At 37.9% G+C, this 13,615-nt stretch overlaps 1 protein-coding gene across 5 annotated transcripts; it reads left to right on the top strand.

Moving 5' to 3' along the window:
- Nucleotides 1-2,977: 2,977 nt before the first annotated feature.
- sptssb (serine palmitoyltransferase, small subunit B) lies at nucleotides 2,978-12,994 on the top strand. 5 transcript variants are annotated; one of them, XM_039756710.1, is made up of 3 exons: nucleotides 2,979-3,089; nucleotides 6,259-6,363; nucleotides 11,417-12,994. In XM_039756710.1, exon 3 carries the CDS (start codon nucleotides 11,421-11,423, stop codon nucleotides 11,664-11,666), a length of 246 nt encoding a protein of 81 aa, XP_039612644.1. In that variant the 5' UTR covers nucleotides 2,979-3,089; nucleotides 6,259-6,363; nucleotides 11,417-11,420; the 3' UTR covers nucleotides 11,667-12,994. The 5 variants fall into 5 exon arrangements, with proteins under 5 accessions (XP_039612663.1, XP_039612644.1, XP_039612636.1 ...); XM_039756720.1 differs by lacking the exon at nucleotides 2,979-3,089 and adding an exon at nucleotides 3,262-3,623; XM_039756729.1 differs by lacking the exon at nucleotides 6,259-6,363 and having other exon boundaries at nucleotides 2,978-3,089.
- Nucleotides 12,995-13,615: the final 621 nt, after the last annotated feature.

Here is a 13,615-nt window from a genome sequence, read left to right as displayed (position 1 = left end):
AGAAAATAAATTATATTATATGAAGGCAGACTTGTGCAGGAATTTAAGATGTTTCTCACACATTTTTACCTCACTGGGAAGCCTGAGGCTGATTTAAGGTGTGGTTTCCAGCAGTAAACATGACACATGACAAGGATCTTCAAGTTCAGTCCGGGAGGGCCAAAGTGCCTGCTGGTTTCTGTTCCAATCCAATCTGTTAATCAGAAGCCAATCCTTTTTGATAAGAGAATTTGTGATTTAATTGCATGGCTTTCATTCTGCTACATCAGGTCAGTCTTAAATTGAATTATTTTCTTTTCCCAGAATATCATTAGAACAGTATTGATAGGAACAGGCCATTTCGCCAAACAAAGGACACTGTCCCTGTCCAATTGATTCTTCTAAAAAACATCAAGTCTAGTTATGAAAGTTCCTATAATCTTACTGTCTACCACACTACTTGGTAGCTTATTCCAAGTGACGATCGTTCTTTGTGTAATGAAAAACTTTCTGATGTTTGTACGGAATTTACCTTCAACAAGTGTCCAACTGTGTCCCCGTGTTCTTGATGAACTCATTTTAATATGATAGACTTGGTCCTCTGTACTAGTTCCCTTCATAATCTTAAGCACTTCAATCACGTCTCCTCGTAATCTTCTTTTGCTTAAACTTAAAAGGCTTGGCTCTTTTAATTTCTCTTCATAATTCAACCCCTGTAGCCCTGGAATCAGCCTAGTCGCTCTTCTCTGGACCTTTTCTAGCGCTGATATGTCCGTTTTGTAGCATGGAGACCAAAACTGCACACAGTACTCAAGATGAGGCCTCAACAGTGCATTATAAAGGTTGAGCATAACCTCCTTGGACTTGTTCTCCACACATCGTGCTATATAACCTCACATTCTGTTAGCCTTCTTAATGGCTTCTGAACACCCCTGAACATCATGCAAATGATACAGTATTTGTTCCCAATCAGATTAGTCCTTCTCAGACCGTCACTTTTTTCACTTCCATCTCTTTCCAACTATTTTATTCACATAGATAATTCACATATAAATGACCGAGTCAGGTGGTGAGCTACTGGCTCCTTTGTTATTTGCATCTCATTGTTAAATGGCTGCTGGTTAAGCAAATAAAACGTCATTAGGAATAGAGTACATTGCTGTTCAAGGCTAAAGGAAGCCATTAAAGATTAGGAATCTTAACAAGAAAATGAACTAAAACAAAACAAAAAATTCAGCTTGATAATAATTGGCTTCAAATTAAGAAACTGGATTGGAACAAAAACCTGATGCCACTGAGGGCCTCCAGGATGGAACTTGAACATCCCTGTCATGTGCCATGCTTAAAGGTGCAAATCATGCCTTAACACAGCTTTAGGCTGAAAGAAAGATGCCAAGCTGTTCTGAGCATGAATGGCTAACTACATATGTACACAAAGAAATTTAAGTAAGCGTGTACTGTGCACTAAGTGATACAGGATAAATGCAGCAGTGAGTGGAAGGGTGTAGATGGTAAACAGTGGGATTAGAAAGGTGGGATGAAGGCATGAAGATTTGAAAAGGTGTCTCTGTTTGATAGTTTAAATACATGCTTCAGTTTAGTGCTCCTGCTTACTGTCCTCATGGAGTCTCCATCTTATCCCCATGCCTATGTGTCTCTTTTTAGTATCCTAGTTTTCTTCCACATTCCTAAAACATGCATTAACACCTCAAAAGTTTGTGTAAAACTGGTCTTGGCAGACTCAAGCACAAGGCAACAACCAGCCAGTCCCACAGGATTCATATATTTGCTAACCCACACAGGGCCAATGAAAAACTTCTATTTAATGTGGCATGCAGAACCAGAGGTAAAACCCACATAGGTGCAGTGAGAACATTCAGACTTCACAAAGATGGTGACTAATGAGAAGTTCCACTACAGGATTATAGATTCTTGAGTCAGTAGCACTCTCCATCTTCCGACAAAACTGTAATGGAAAAAAGTGGTTTGAAAGTGATGAATGGATGTAAACAAATAGGAAAAAAATTAAACACACCCATGGTACAATGTCAAAATGATTATTCATAAATGGGCAATACTCTTATCATCACTGCCTTGCCCTTAGCTTAATTTACCACAAGCTTAGACCCCTTTAAAGATAATCTTTACCAAGCCTAGATTCCTTTAAAGATAATCTTTTAACCATGAGATGGAAAATGGGAGAGCAGCAACAGTACTAAACAAATAAATCCACAGTTGTCCTTGATTTCAACCACCCTTCCATTTTACAATGAGACGCTGCTCATTCTTTGTGTTAAAGTGTTCTCTGGAGGATTTATCTCTGATCAGTCACCGTAGCGGAAACCACCTGTCTCGTGTTGCAGGATGCAATTAATCCCGCGGGGAATAACATACTCTTAGATGAGTTAAAGCATATGAAAGGGGACTGTTTAAGTTGGGGCAAGTTAACGCACATTTCTGGTTAAAAAGGCTAGAAAAGACCCTCATCTTTTGAAAAAGTCCTGTCAGCCTGTTTAGTGACATAGACATCAAACGGGTAGATGTTCAGGCGCCCTGCGACCCTTTGAAAGACGATTTGCAAGGATACGATTAACACAGGCCGGGTTATACATTTTCTAATCAAATAATCAATTTCCAAGCCCATAGTGGTTGATTTTAGCTGCAAATTTCCCATCTCTGTCAATGTTCGTTTTGTAGATCTGCAGTACTTCAAACAGAATCTCAAGGACGTTGGCAGGGCAGATCTGCCGAGAGAGCTGGTCTGAAATATTAATGCGATAGCGGTAGCGATTCCAGTCAACGACCGGCAAGTGGAGGATTCACGATGCGTCTCCTTCCTCGGAGGAAGAGGCGATCGCAAGCAAGTGGGTACATGTATTTCAGTCCTGCAGTCAAACCGCAGTCTAACGCAGGCAGTCTGGCCACTGATGTGCGCTACGCGTGGGCGGGGGAGAAGAGCGGACTGGGGAATGCGGTGGGCTTTAGTCCGATCAGCACTAGAGAGCTGATGAACACCGTCCGTAGCCTGTGTTTGACTCCAGGATCTGTCATGACGTCACCTCTCTCTGTGTGAGTTTCCGATGTGTAAGCCTCATCATACATCATTATCTGTAAGTTAATAAGAAGTACATTTTTTTAGGGAAATGGGGTGGCGTGGGGGAGGGGGGTTGTTGGAAACGTTCCAGGCTGCGGCTTTTTAACTCAGCAGCCTCGTCCACAATGCTTATCACGCTTTTTATGGGGTAAAAAAATGTTGCTGCGCTGCATTCCAGAGCACAGATTAAGTTTAAGTTGGAAAAAATAGCCGCACGCTTGAACACTCAGTGAGTGAAAACGTACACATTTTAAAAAAGAAAATTACATTTTTTCACAACACCTCAGCCGTACTTTTATTTTGGGCTGACTGGTTCTATAAAGACCAGCAGTTAGGTTATTCGCAGAGCTAAAGTGGACCCCCGAGAAGAATATCCTGGAGCGCTCTGGGTGGGCGGGGCTAAGGTGAGAGCACCTGAAACAGGTGAAGCTGCGTCAGTTTACAGAGAGTCGTCAACGACGTTGGAGCGTCGCTGCTGCTTAACAGGAGTGGATGCAGTTGTAGCGAACGAGAACCATAGATTGCATTTTTTTTTTTTTTTAAAAAAAAGGTGAGTTCTGATGTTTTTATTTAATTATGTGAACATAACAGACGCAAACTTTAAGTTTACGAACGTTATCCAGAAAAACTTTTACCCTAGACTCGAAGTTATGTGCTCTAAGCGAGGTTTAATTCCGAAGCTCCTTCCGAGGTTTGAAGATGGTTAAGTAAAAGTTGCCAATTTGGGAGGAAATATAGTTAAAAAGGTATGCCAGGTGACATTCATTTTTCCATCTCAAAATCTAACTCATGGTATTCATTACGCTGACTTGAGGTAAACTGACTAGGAAGAAAAGGAACCGTGTCTGCAAACGTTGCTTACCCAGCCGTGAAACAGCAAAATGCATAGTAAGGCGTTTCGATGTTGCAGTCGTGTGCTGGTGAACCCGTTTTGCTAAACTCCACTGGGGAATCGGAAAGTGGGGGCGTGTCATGTTATTTGTAACAGTCTCGGAAGTAAACCCATGACTGGGCAAAACTGTTTCTCTTAATACAAAATTGTACAGCATATGGGCGATTTTTGATGGATAAAGCCGAATGAAACATAAATGAAGCTATAATCCTTATTCTCACTAAACTGAAATTGCTGTCAGTTAAATTATAGTTACATAGATTATGCTATACGCCCATCCTTAAGTATTTTGTAAGTGCCAATATAATCAATCGCATTAAGGGGTTTTATGATATCTCTCTGAACCCTGCCTTTCTTGGTGCTGCAATTGTTATAACCTCTTCCTCAGAGCTCCAGGGAACTATGCTCACATCATGAGCATGGATGGCACATTTTTTCAGTGTAATTTATTTTTTCTTGGCTAAATCTGTTTTTCTCTGACACGCATCCTTCTACAAGGAGGGATAGCCTACAAGACTCTGGGTGCGTTCCTGCCCGTGACCCCGAAGTGGAACACGAGATACAGATAATATATGGATATAAACTACACACTTATTCTCTGATTATAGTCCTGCATTATCCTGAATCTGTCTAGACTTAATTTGTTTTCGTCTTATGTCAACTACTTCTTCTTTCGGATCCTCTTAACCTGCTTAAACCAGGCCACGGTCATAGGTACTGGGGTCTATCCCAGTTAGCATAGGATGCAAGGCAGGAACAAAACATGGATAGGGTGCTAGTCCATCATGGGGCAAATATACACCTTCAAACAGGAGCGGACTGGGTCTCAAAACCGGCCTGGGCATCCTTCAATGAGTGAGGTGAAGAGGTCGACCCACTTGCCCATTATTCATTGTAATTTTCGTAAAATTTGTGGAGTACGTGGCTCACTACTTGCTATGAGCCTATTATATGAACTCTATCTAAATTGTTGGTAAACTTAATCTGTACACTGTTGTTTAGACACAACTTAAAATTTGACAACATGCTTAGAAATAAAATTTAATGAAAAATAAAAATGTAGTAACATGGCTTACACGTTATTAGAGTACATGTCAAATGTCAATGCCATGTTCAAGTGCCAGTACTCCTAGTAGGCTAGTAGCTGCTCATTTACAATGGAATAAATTATAACCGAGGTTATAATGAAAACCTCACAATACTGAAATGTTCCATTAACTTAACGATAAAGTATAAATGTTCCGTCCTAATATGAAAAATTCCTATCCTGTGCTTTATAACTTTATTTCATCATACTAATAATCTCAGCTGAAAGCCACTAATTATCGCTCACACTGACAACCAGAGAATAATAAAATGCATAATACATAATCTAAGCTAATTATTAGTACCGAAGAATTTAAATACTAGATATGAGGTAAAATAAATTGCAATAATGTATATACTAACCAAAATGTAGCGGTATCGAAACAGAAATCGTCAAAAAGCAGTTTTGACCAAATTTTTCGCTGCAACATTGTGTACTGACAATTAAAACAACTTGATGACTTAATACGGTATATTATATAGGACTACATAAAATCACGGTACTGGACAGATAATGTTTAGTAAATTAATTTTAATGTCAAACAGTAACCAGTACATAAAATTTATTTCATGAAATGGCCAGCCCATGACCAGACCAGAGTCCATGGCCCACCGGCCATTGCGCAAATGTCCTAATGGCCAGTCCGCCCCTACCCTCAAACCAAACACACACTATGACCAATTTAGCATCACCAATTCACCTAACTTGCATGTCTATGGAGAGTGGGAGAAAACCTACACGGACACAGGGAGAACATGCAAACTCCACACAGAGTGGACCCGGGACATGAACCCTTACTGCAAGGCTGCAGCAGCACCATTGTGACTCTAATTGTGTTTGTCATATATAACTTTAAGACTTGATAGTGGATCTCCTTCAACGGTTTTCAGTTTCTTGTTTTTGAATGACTGTTCATGAATACTGTTTTCCTTTCAAACTGTCATTTATTTTAGTTATTAATTCATGTATTTGGAAATCAAAGTAGGCAAACATTATGGTGAATTTGAAATGAATAAAACTTAAGCCAAAGTCTATAATAAAAAATATTATGTTGGTCTTTACCAATCTATAAATTATGCATTTAATGACATCTAGTTCAGGATGTGTTTACCTAGACGTTCTGAATTAAAGTTATTTTTGAGTAGACCCTAAAATGTTACTGTGTGGAATGTAAAATAAAGAATGATTTTGTTTACTCTGCATTAGCTGGCACACATACCTTTTAAGAGTATGAACTTCCATGGCACTACTGAAAATACCTTCACTGGAGAATGCAAAAGAACACAGCTTCAAGTATTAATCCCCAAACAGGTGACACTATCTCAACTGTTATTCCTTCACAAATGGGCACTGCAATTCTTAGAAATTCTTAAAGCTTGTCATTTATTTTTTTAACTTAACCACCTTTGTTGTTTAAAGACTTACTTTTTTCTTCAGTGATGACCAGCGTAGGCTCCCTCACCTATTTATGGTCATATTGTGTATTTGGCAGCAATTGAAATTTACAACATCCTAACTACTCTGTTCTGTTTACATTTGTTAGCACATGGCAATGTGTATCCCTTACATCTTTAAGATGCATAACCCTTTAATCATTGTAGCATTTTGTTCAGTCTGAGACAGATCGATTAATTCTGTTTAAACTCTAATAAATCATGTCTGAAAAGATGTATTCTAATTGCTTTACATTTCTTTTATTTTAAAAGTCGCATTATCACTTGACAAAAGAAGTACTGGTATTAGATATTGCCCTGTTTCCAACCCCATCTGAGATGACATCTGAGTGCTGTTAAAATTTAGATTTTTATAAGTCTTTTCACTTCCAGTTTAGTTAGGCTATCTGGCTTAGTGGACAAAGTCATTCCTGGAGGGCTGCAGTGGCTGTGGGTTTTTGTTCCAACCCAACCTGATTTAGATGATATCCTTAGTCAGGAAAAAATCTACAATAATAGAAAGACCTGACATTGCAGAATTAAAACACTAACAAGCCACAAAATTAAATAAAATCAGTTACTGCCAATGTTCGGTTTCTTATTAAGCAACAGGGTTGGAACAAAAATCTCCAACCACTTCTGTCCTTCAGGACCAACATTGCTCACACTTGTCATTAGTGATGTAGAAGTGGAAGAAAAAATTATGGGACCACAGGTCACCATGACATAGCTAACAGGATGCCATGTTGACATATGTAAATAATGCTCATCTTTCATGAGGAGATAACCATGGAATGCTCTCATACATCTTTAATTCTTATGAAATCTATAGTTACAATTTCTGAGTTCCTCCCACAAATCAAAGGAAAATGGATTAAAGTGTAACAAACCATAGGAGAGCCTTAGAATTGCATAATTTGTCATTGTCCAGAATTCTTCACATGAGGACAAGATAAGTTGGCAGCAAAGGGTGCAAGGTACGAGTCAGTCCTGTATGGGTGCCATTTATGTATTCACACAGCAGTGATAAAGAGCTTCCAATCAGCCTAACACCCATACTTGTGTCTGTGAGATGAAACTGGAGTACGAAGAGAAAACCCATGCAGAAATTGGGATAATCTGCAAAGTCCATACAGGCAGTCGCTGGGGTTTAAATCCAGGATTCTGGAGCTGAGAGGCTGCATTGCTAACCAGCTCCCCATCATGCTGCTCACTGGAATTCTTTTTTAATACATATTATTACTTATCAATTATATTTCCTAAAGACGGTACAAAGGCCAGAAAATGTAAGAGACATCATAATCTTCCCAGTAACCAGGAGTTTCAGTGCATGTATACATTACTTGAAATTGCTTGCCTTTGTCAAGTATCCAGCAATAGTGGTTAATACTTGATGTGATTGTTTTGTTTATTCAATAAAAGATTACCATAATTTTAATGATGATTATAACCAAGGAAAATATACATGTGTTCCATGACCCTCTACAGTTTTTAGTAGATAATGGAAAAGGATGGGACGTTTGTTATTCCAGCAGCAATTTTTAACCCTAAACAGCAATGGTAAGGTAATTAATATGCTGTTTTATTCAGAATTTTGATTAAACCCACATTTAACTGTTACAGAGATGATTGTTAGGAATCAATATATTTCTTTTGAAGTTGATTTTTTTTTTTTTTTATTAAATGGAGGGGTTGGGCCGCCATAGAAAAATATTTCTTTTATTAGATATGCTTCCAGCATTGAATTCTTTTTAAGTCGTATTTCTGGTAACAGGTTCACATTTTGAGTAGATACTATAGAAGTGTGTTAATAATATCATTGTTCTTTGTGGCTGATTTAAGTATCGGTCACCTTTCACTTAAAAAGACACACACTGGTTTGAGTATCATAACAATTGTGCAGATGAAGTATGTTTTATACTTCTAAAGGAGTGAAATTTATATACATTTTGATTAAGACAACTCTGGATTTTTTGTTGACCAAAAATAATCCATCAGTTGAGCAGAAACACTTTTCTGTATTTTTTTAGCTCATTTTTTCTGGTTAAAGGTTTAGACAAACGGATCCCATCCTGGAAAGAGATGGAACAAGTTAAGAACAAGTGGAGGAGGAAAGGTTAACATATTGTAGGACAATCCCATTCAGACCAGAGCATTTTAAAGGCGCCAGTCAGTGTGAGCTCTGGAATAGTTGGGACATATTCCAAAGTCAAGACTTTTTACACTACTTCTACAATTCAATGATTTTTTATTTTTGCTTATATTTGTAATATCTTGATGGTTGAAGAATCTCATCAAAGATCAGTGATTTTTTTTTTTTTTTTTTCTTCTTAGAGTTGAATGTTGATTGGTGGGTGGCACAGTGGTAGTGCTGCTGCCTCACAGTAAGGAGACCTGGGTTCGCTTCCCGGGTCTACCCTGCGTGGAGTTTGCATGTTCTCCCGTTATCTGCGTGGGTTTCCTCCGGGTGCTCCAGTTTCCTCCTACAGTCCAAAGCCATTGGCGATTCTAAATTATCCCTAGTGTGTGCTTAGTGTGTGTGTGCCCTGCGGTGGGCTGGCGCTCTGCTCAAGGTTTGTTCACGCCTTGCAATCTGTGTTGGCTAGGATTGGCTCTAGCGGACACCCGTGACACTGTGTTAGGATGTAGCAGGTTGGATAATGACTGACTGACTGAATGCTGATTGTCTGCTTCTCAGGTTGTGTTCTTATCTTTATCCATCTGCCCAGAGAGGCACCACCAGGTAGTAAGACTGGAAACCTCTAGTTTTGCAATGAGCACATCCAAGTGTTATGGGGACACATGGGGATTTTTTTGTTGGGTCATTGTAATAATTCTATATTATTTTACATTTTCATTTTTGGTCATTTGGCAACAGATGGCTTATCAGTTTAGCTCTTTTTGTCTACCAGATTGTTTCCATGTTTCTGTGTTTAGGATCATAGGGGCTTTCACTTTCTCCTACAGTTTGTAATGAACAAGGTGCTTTTCTGTCTAATTTCCATTGCCTGGATGGACAAAGTAATATGTGTGCAATATTGAATTGGGACAGTCCATATTTAAGATATTGTGAAAAGGAATTTATAGAAGTGGTGTGGCTTATATTTGCACTGAGTGCCTGAGCACCACCAACCTGTGTCTAGTGTTCCTTCTGTTCCCCTCAGTTCTGTTCTCTTTGTAATGTAAAGTGGGAATATAATAACTGATTTAAAAAATACAGAATTATATCAGAATACATGTGACAAGTCTAGCTGTTCTGAGTTAAATGGGTATAATTTTTTTCTGACTTAGTCAATATTTTTTCTGGTTTTATGGCTGCTTGCTGCAGTCACATTTTGCTTTCTGTCTGTGTACTTTATAGTGGTTATTTTTCTTGAATCACATGGTAATGCCGCTGTTAGCCTCATTCTCCAATTTTTTCCCACATCCCCAGAGATGTGCTGATTATAATAAGTGGGCACTATAAACATGTTGTGTGTAAGGATGAAGTGGGTCCTGCTGTACACTGGACTGCAACCCAGTCCAGGGCTGTTTTCTGCCTTGCTTCCATTGTTGCCAGGACAGGCTCTCATCTTTTGGCCTGGATTAAACAGGTTTGAGAATGTTGTTGCAGTTTGCTAACTGCACCGTAACACAAAAAGCATCTAAAATCATATTAGGGTGAAGTATTTGTGTTCTGGTTCACAATCTAACTAAGATGGTGATAAATGATAAAATCTAAATTTAATCCTAAGGGATGTATTTTGGATAAATGTTTCTAAATTTAGGTCAAGCTCTGCTTTAGTGATTCTTGGATACTTATCCTGTGAGTGATGAAGCTTAGTAGTGCCACTGTTTAAACTCTTTGAGGGTCTTTTCTTACCCACTCTTCTTTTTCTTGTGATTTTCTCTACTAAAGTTTTTTCAGAGCATGTCAGACTGCATGTTTCAGCACAGTACTGAAACATGCAGCAAACTCTGACTGAAATTTATTTGGTTTATTTAAAGTTGTGCTTCCCTACCTGTCAGATAAAGCATTATATGGGCAAAGCAACAAGGAAAATATGGAACTGAAAGTGGAGCTCCTTGTTTGACATGTTGTGCTGTGTCCATGGCAGCTGGATTAGATGGATTGTTCTAATAATGGGAAAGAGAAAAAATGAAATATTCTTGACTAAAGTGTATCATTCAAAGGTATTCTAAAATTATGCATCCAAATTAACACATTCTCTTGACTTCTACAACTTTACTCGCCAGTTGTGAGTGGTGGGGAGCTTTTAAACAATCACAGCACAAGATAGGTTATCTTAAGGGAATGGATTATTTTAATGAAACTGAACACCTTAACTATAATAACAAATCTCATTGAGTTCAGCCATTAAGTGAGGTTCACTGAGACATCGCATGATAACCTGCTCAATTTAGTGGCTTGAAGTGGCATAGACTAGCAGTGCATTGGATTTCTATATGATTCAGACTCCTCACTTCTGCAGTTTAAAACTGAAAACCTTTAGACACTGGCAGGGAGAGTGTGATACTAATGAAACATACGTTCATGGTGTTGCAATCGTACTGCCAATCATCCAGTGCACACAGGTCCAGTAAGATGTGTAACATATGTAGGTGTAACTAGACTGGGTTTAACTGTGTAAATTCAATTTATAGAGAAAGCAAATTTAATTAAGGTAATGTTAAATACAAGTGCAGTTTGTCAAGTTTTATTTATGTATAAAAAGTTGAAATTGAATATGTTAACATTTCTGTGGAAAATATATTTAGAATTTTATACACTGAAAAATTGATATTTTTTTAATGTATAGTGCATCGTGCCATTCACAAAAAGTTAAACAATATTGGACTTTTGTCAGGTAGCTTTTCATCTGATGTTCATTTTTAGGGTATGGTACCATGGATTGTGAATACTTATACAGGTTTACTTTTTTATTTTTTAGAGACATGATGGATGTGAAAAGATTTAAAGAATACATATCCTGGCTTTACTACCAGTATCTCTTGGTCACCTGCAGCTATGTGTTGGAGCCATGGGAGCAGTCCATTTTCAACACCGTATTGCTGACAGTGGTTGCCATGGTGGTTTACACAGCTTATGTCTTTATCCCCATCCATATACGCCTGGCCCTCGAGTTCTTCTCCAGTTTGTGTGGTGGACAGCATGAAAGTACTGTTGCCATAATTAGCTAACCCAGATTGTTGTGCTGCAGAAGATGCCAGCTTTAATGCCTGTATTTTAGTAATATTGACAGAAACACATTTTATGCTAAACTGAGGCTCATATTTGTGATACTTTTCTGACATAGTACCTCCTCCACTTAGCGCTCCTTCAGTCTGATGTCTTAGTTTAGCAGACATTGAGCCAGCCCATTTAAATGTCATGTCCACTTTGATTTTGAGAAGAGCACTCTATTATTGCAAAAACAAAACAGTATTTTTAGTGGATTTTTTTTTTTTTTGCATAAAACACTTGTGTGTATCAGTTACCTACAGTATATTGCACCTTCAATTTCTGTGATAAATTTAAATACATTGCTTATTGTGCTTCAGATGTTTTTACCTTGTAATATTATGCAGCATAGGGTTTGCTTTTAATTCAGTGTTGGAACAGAAAGCTACAAATCTGAGCCAATGTTTCATTCTTGCACAGAAGATACATAGACAGCATGAAAACTCTTTTTAAACACCTGCTAGTTAAACAATGATGAATGTTACAGCTGGATTTATTGTAATATCATTTTGAACTAAAAATGAATAGTGTGAATGAATCCATGTCTCATTCAGGCTTTGCTGATAACTCAAGCTCTTCTCCATGGAACATTTTCATCACCATCTTATTTCTGTTTCTGAACCAAATGTTACAGATTAAGTATCCTAATGAACGAACTTTCTAGACTACTGGAACTTTACTCTCGCTGTGAATGGTGGGAAAAATTTAAATACGTTTTGTGCTTTTTCTAGCACCTGAAATGGCTTGTTCATCTAAATATATGCATGTTACTATATGAAGGTTTCATTTGATTGTATCTTTGCAAAAGTTACATGAATAGTTACCTGAATAGAAACTAGTAATCTGACTGGTTTAATGTAAATATTTGCAATAAGGTATGCACACAGAAATTCTGTACATATTGTAAATTTCATTTTGTTTGAACCCTGCACCACCGACGGCAGTGCACTGAACAGTGGGCTCTATTATTAATAAACTCACTGGGATAAGTTTTCTGCATGGTGTACTGTTTGTGTAAATTAACTCCTTTTCAGACAGTGTGCCCAGATTGCAGATATTCAGTCAGTCCAAGATGAATTAATGTTTTTCAAATCTTGTATGTAATATTTATTGTGTATAAAAAAGCCTATTCCCATCAACTTTGTTTTACCCACTGATTGATTGTAAACTGCAAAACTCAAAACTGGGTTGAAGCATATATCTTCTAAAATTGTGTAGTTTTAGAATGCACTGTTTACAGTATATTTTGCATTTTCATATTTAAATAAAAATTAAGGAATAAAATGTATTTTTGTATTTAAATATGTAATATCAAATGTCATAAATATGACACAAGGAGGTTTACATTACAAACGGTACAAATGTGAGGATTGCACAGTGGTTAACACATTTGCCTTGTAATTCCATATCTGCATTATCTTGCTAGAGATATTTCAGTTACCTACAACATCCCAAAAAATGGGCTTACAATGTTGCATGCTGGGATGGAATGGCACTCCTTCTCTATTTGAATCCAGTGTGCGCCCATAATTCCAGAAAAGGGTAACCCTCAGTGCAACCTTGTAACTGACTACACAAATTAAGGGTAATGTTTGGTAGAGAGCTGCTTATGTGGGTTAGTGAATATCCCAGATACTACTATATTTGATAGTTGTTTCAATCGATCTTTGTTTATAACACCTTTTTAAAATTTGGCAACAGAGGGCTCAAAAATGTACATAGAAATATAGCACACAATAATGGTTACAAGATGTAATGATAACAATTTCTGGGAAATTTTGTCACTCTGTTCAGATCCTGGCTTCAGTATAAAATTATGAGTTGATTGTATGGTACATGGGGCGGCACGGTGGTGCAGTGGTAGCACTGCTGCCTCGCAGTTAGGGGACCTGGGTTTGCTTCCCGGGTC

The sequence above is a fragment of the Polypterus senegalus genome, chromosome 1 (assembly GCF_016835505.1).
Source record: "Polypterus senegalus isolate Bchr_013 chromosome 1, ASM1683550v1, whole genome shotgun sequence".
Classification (NCBI taxonomy): Eukaryota; Metazoa; Chordata; class Cladistia; order Polypteriformes; family Polypteridae; genus Polypterus; species Polypterus senegalus.
Note: the sequence above shows the minus strand (reverse complement) of the source record. Positions and strands in the feature narration are given on the sequence as shown.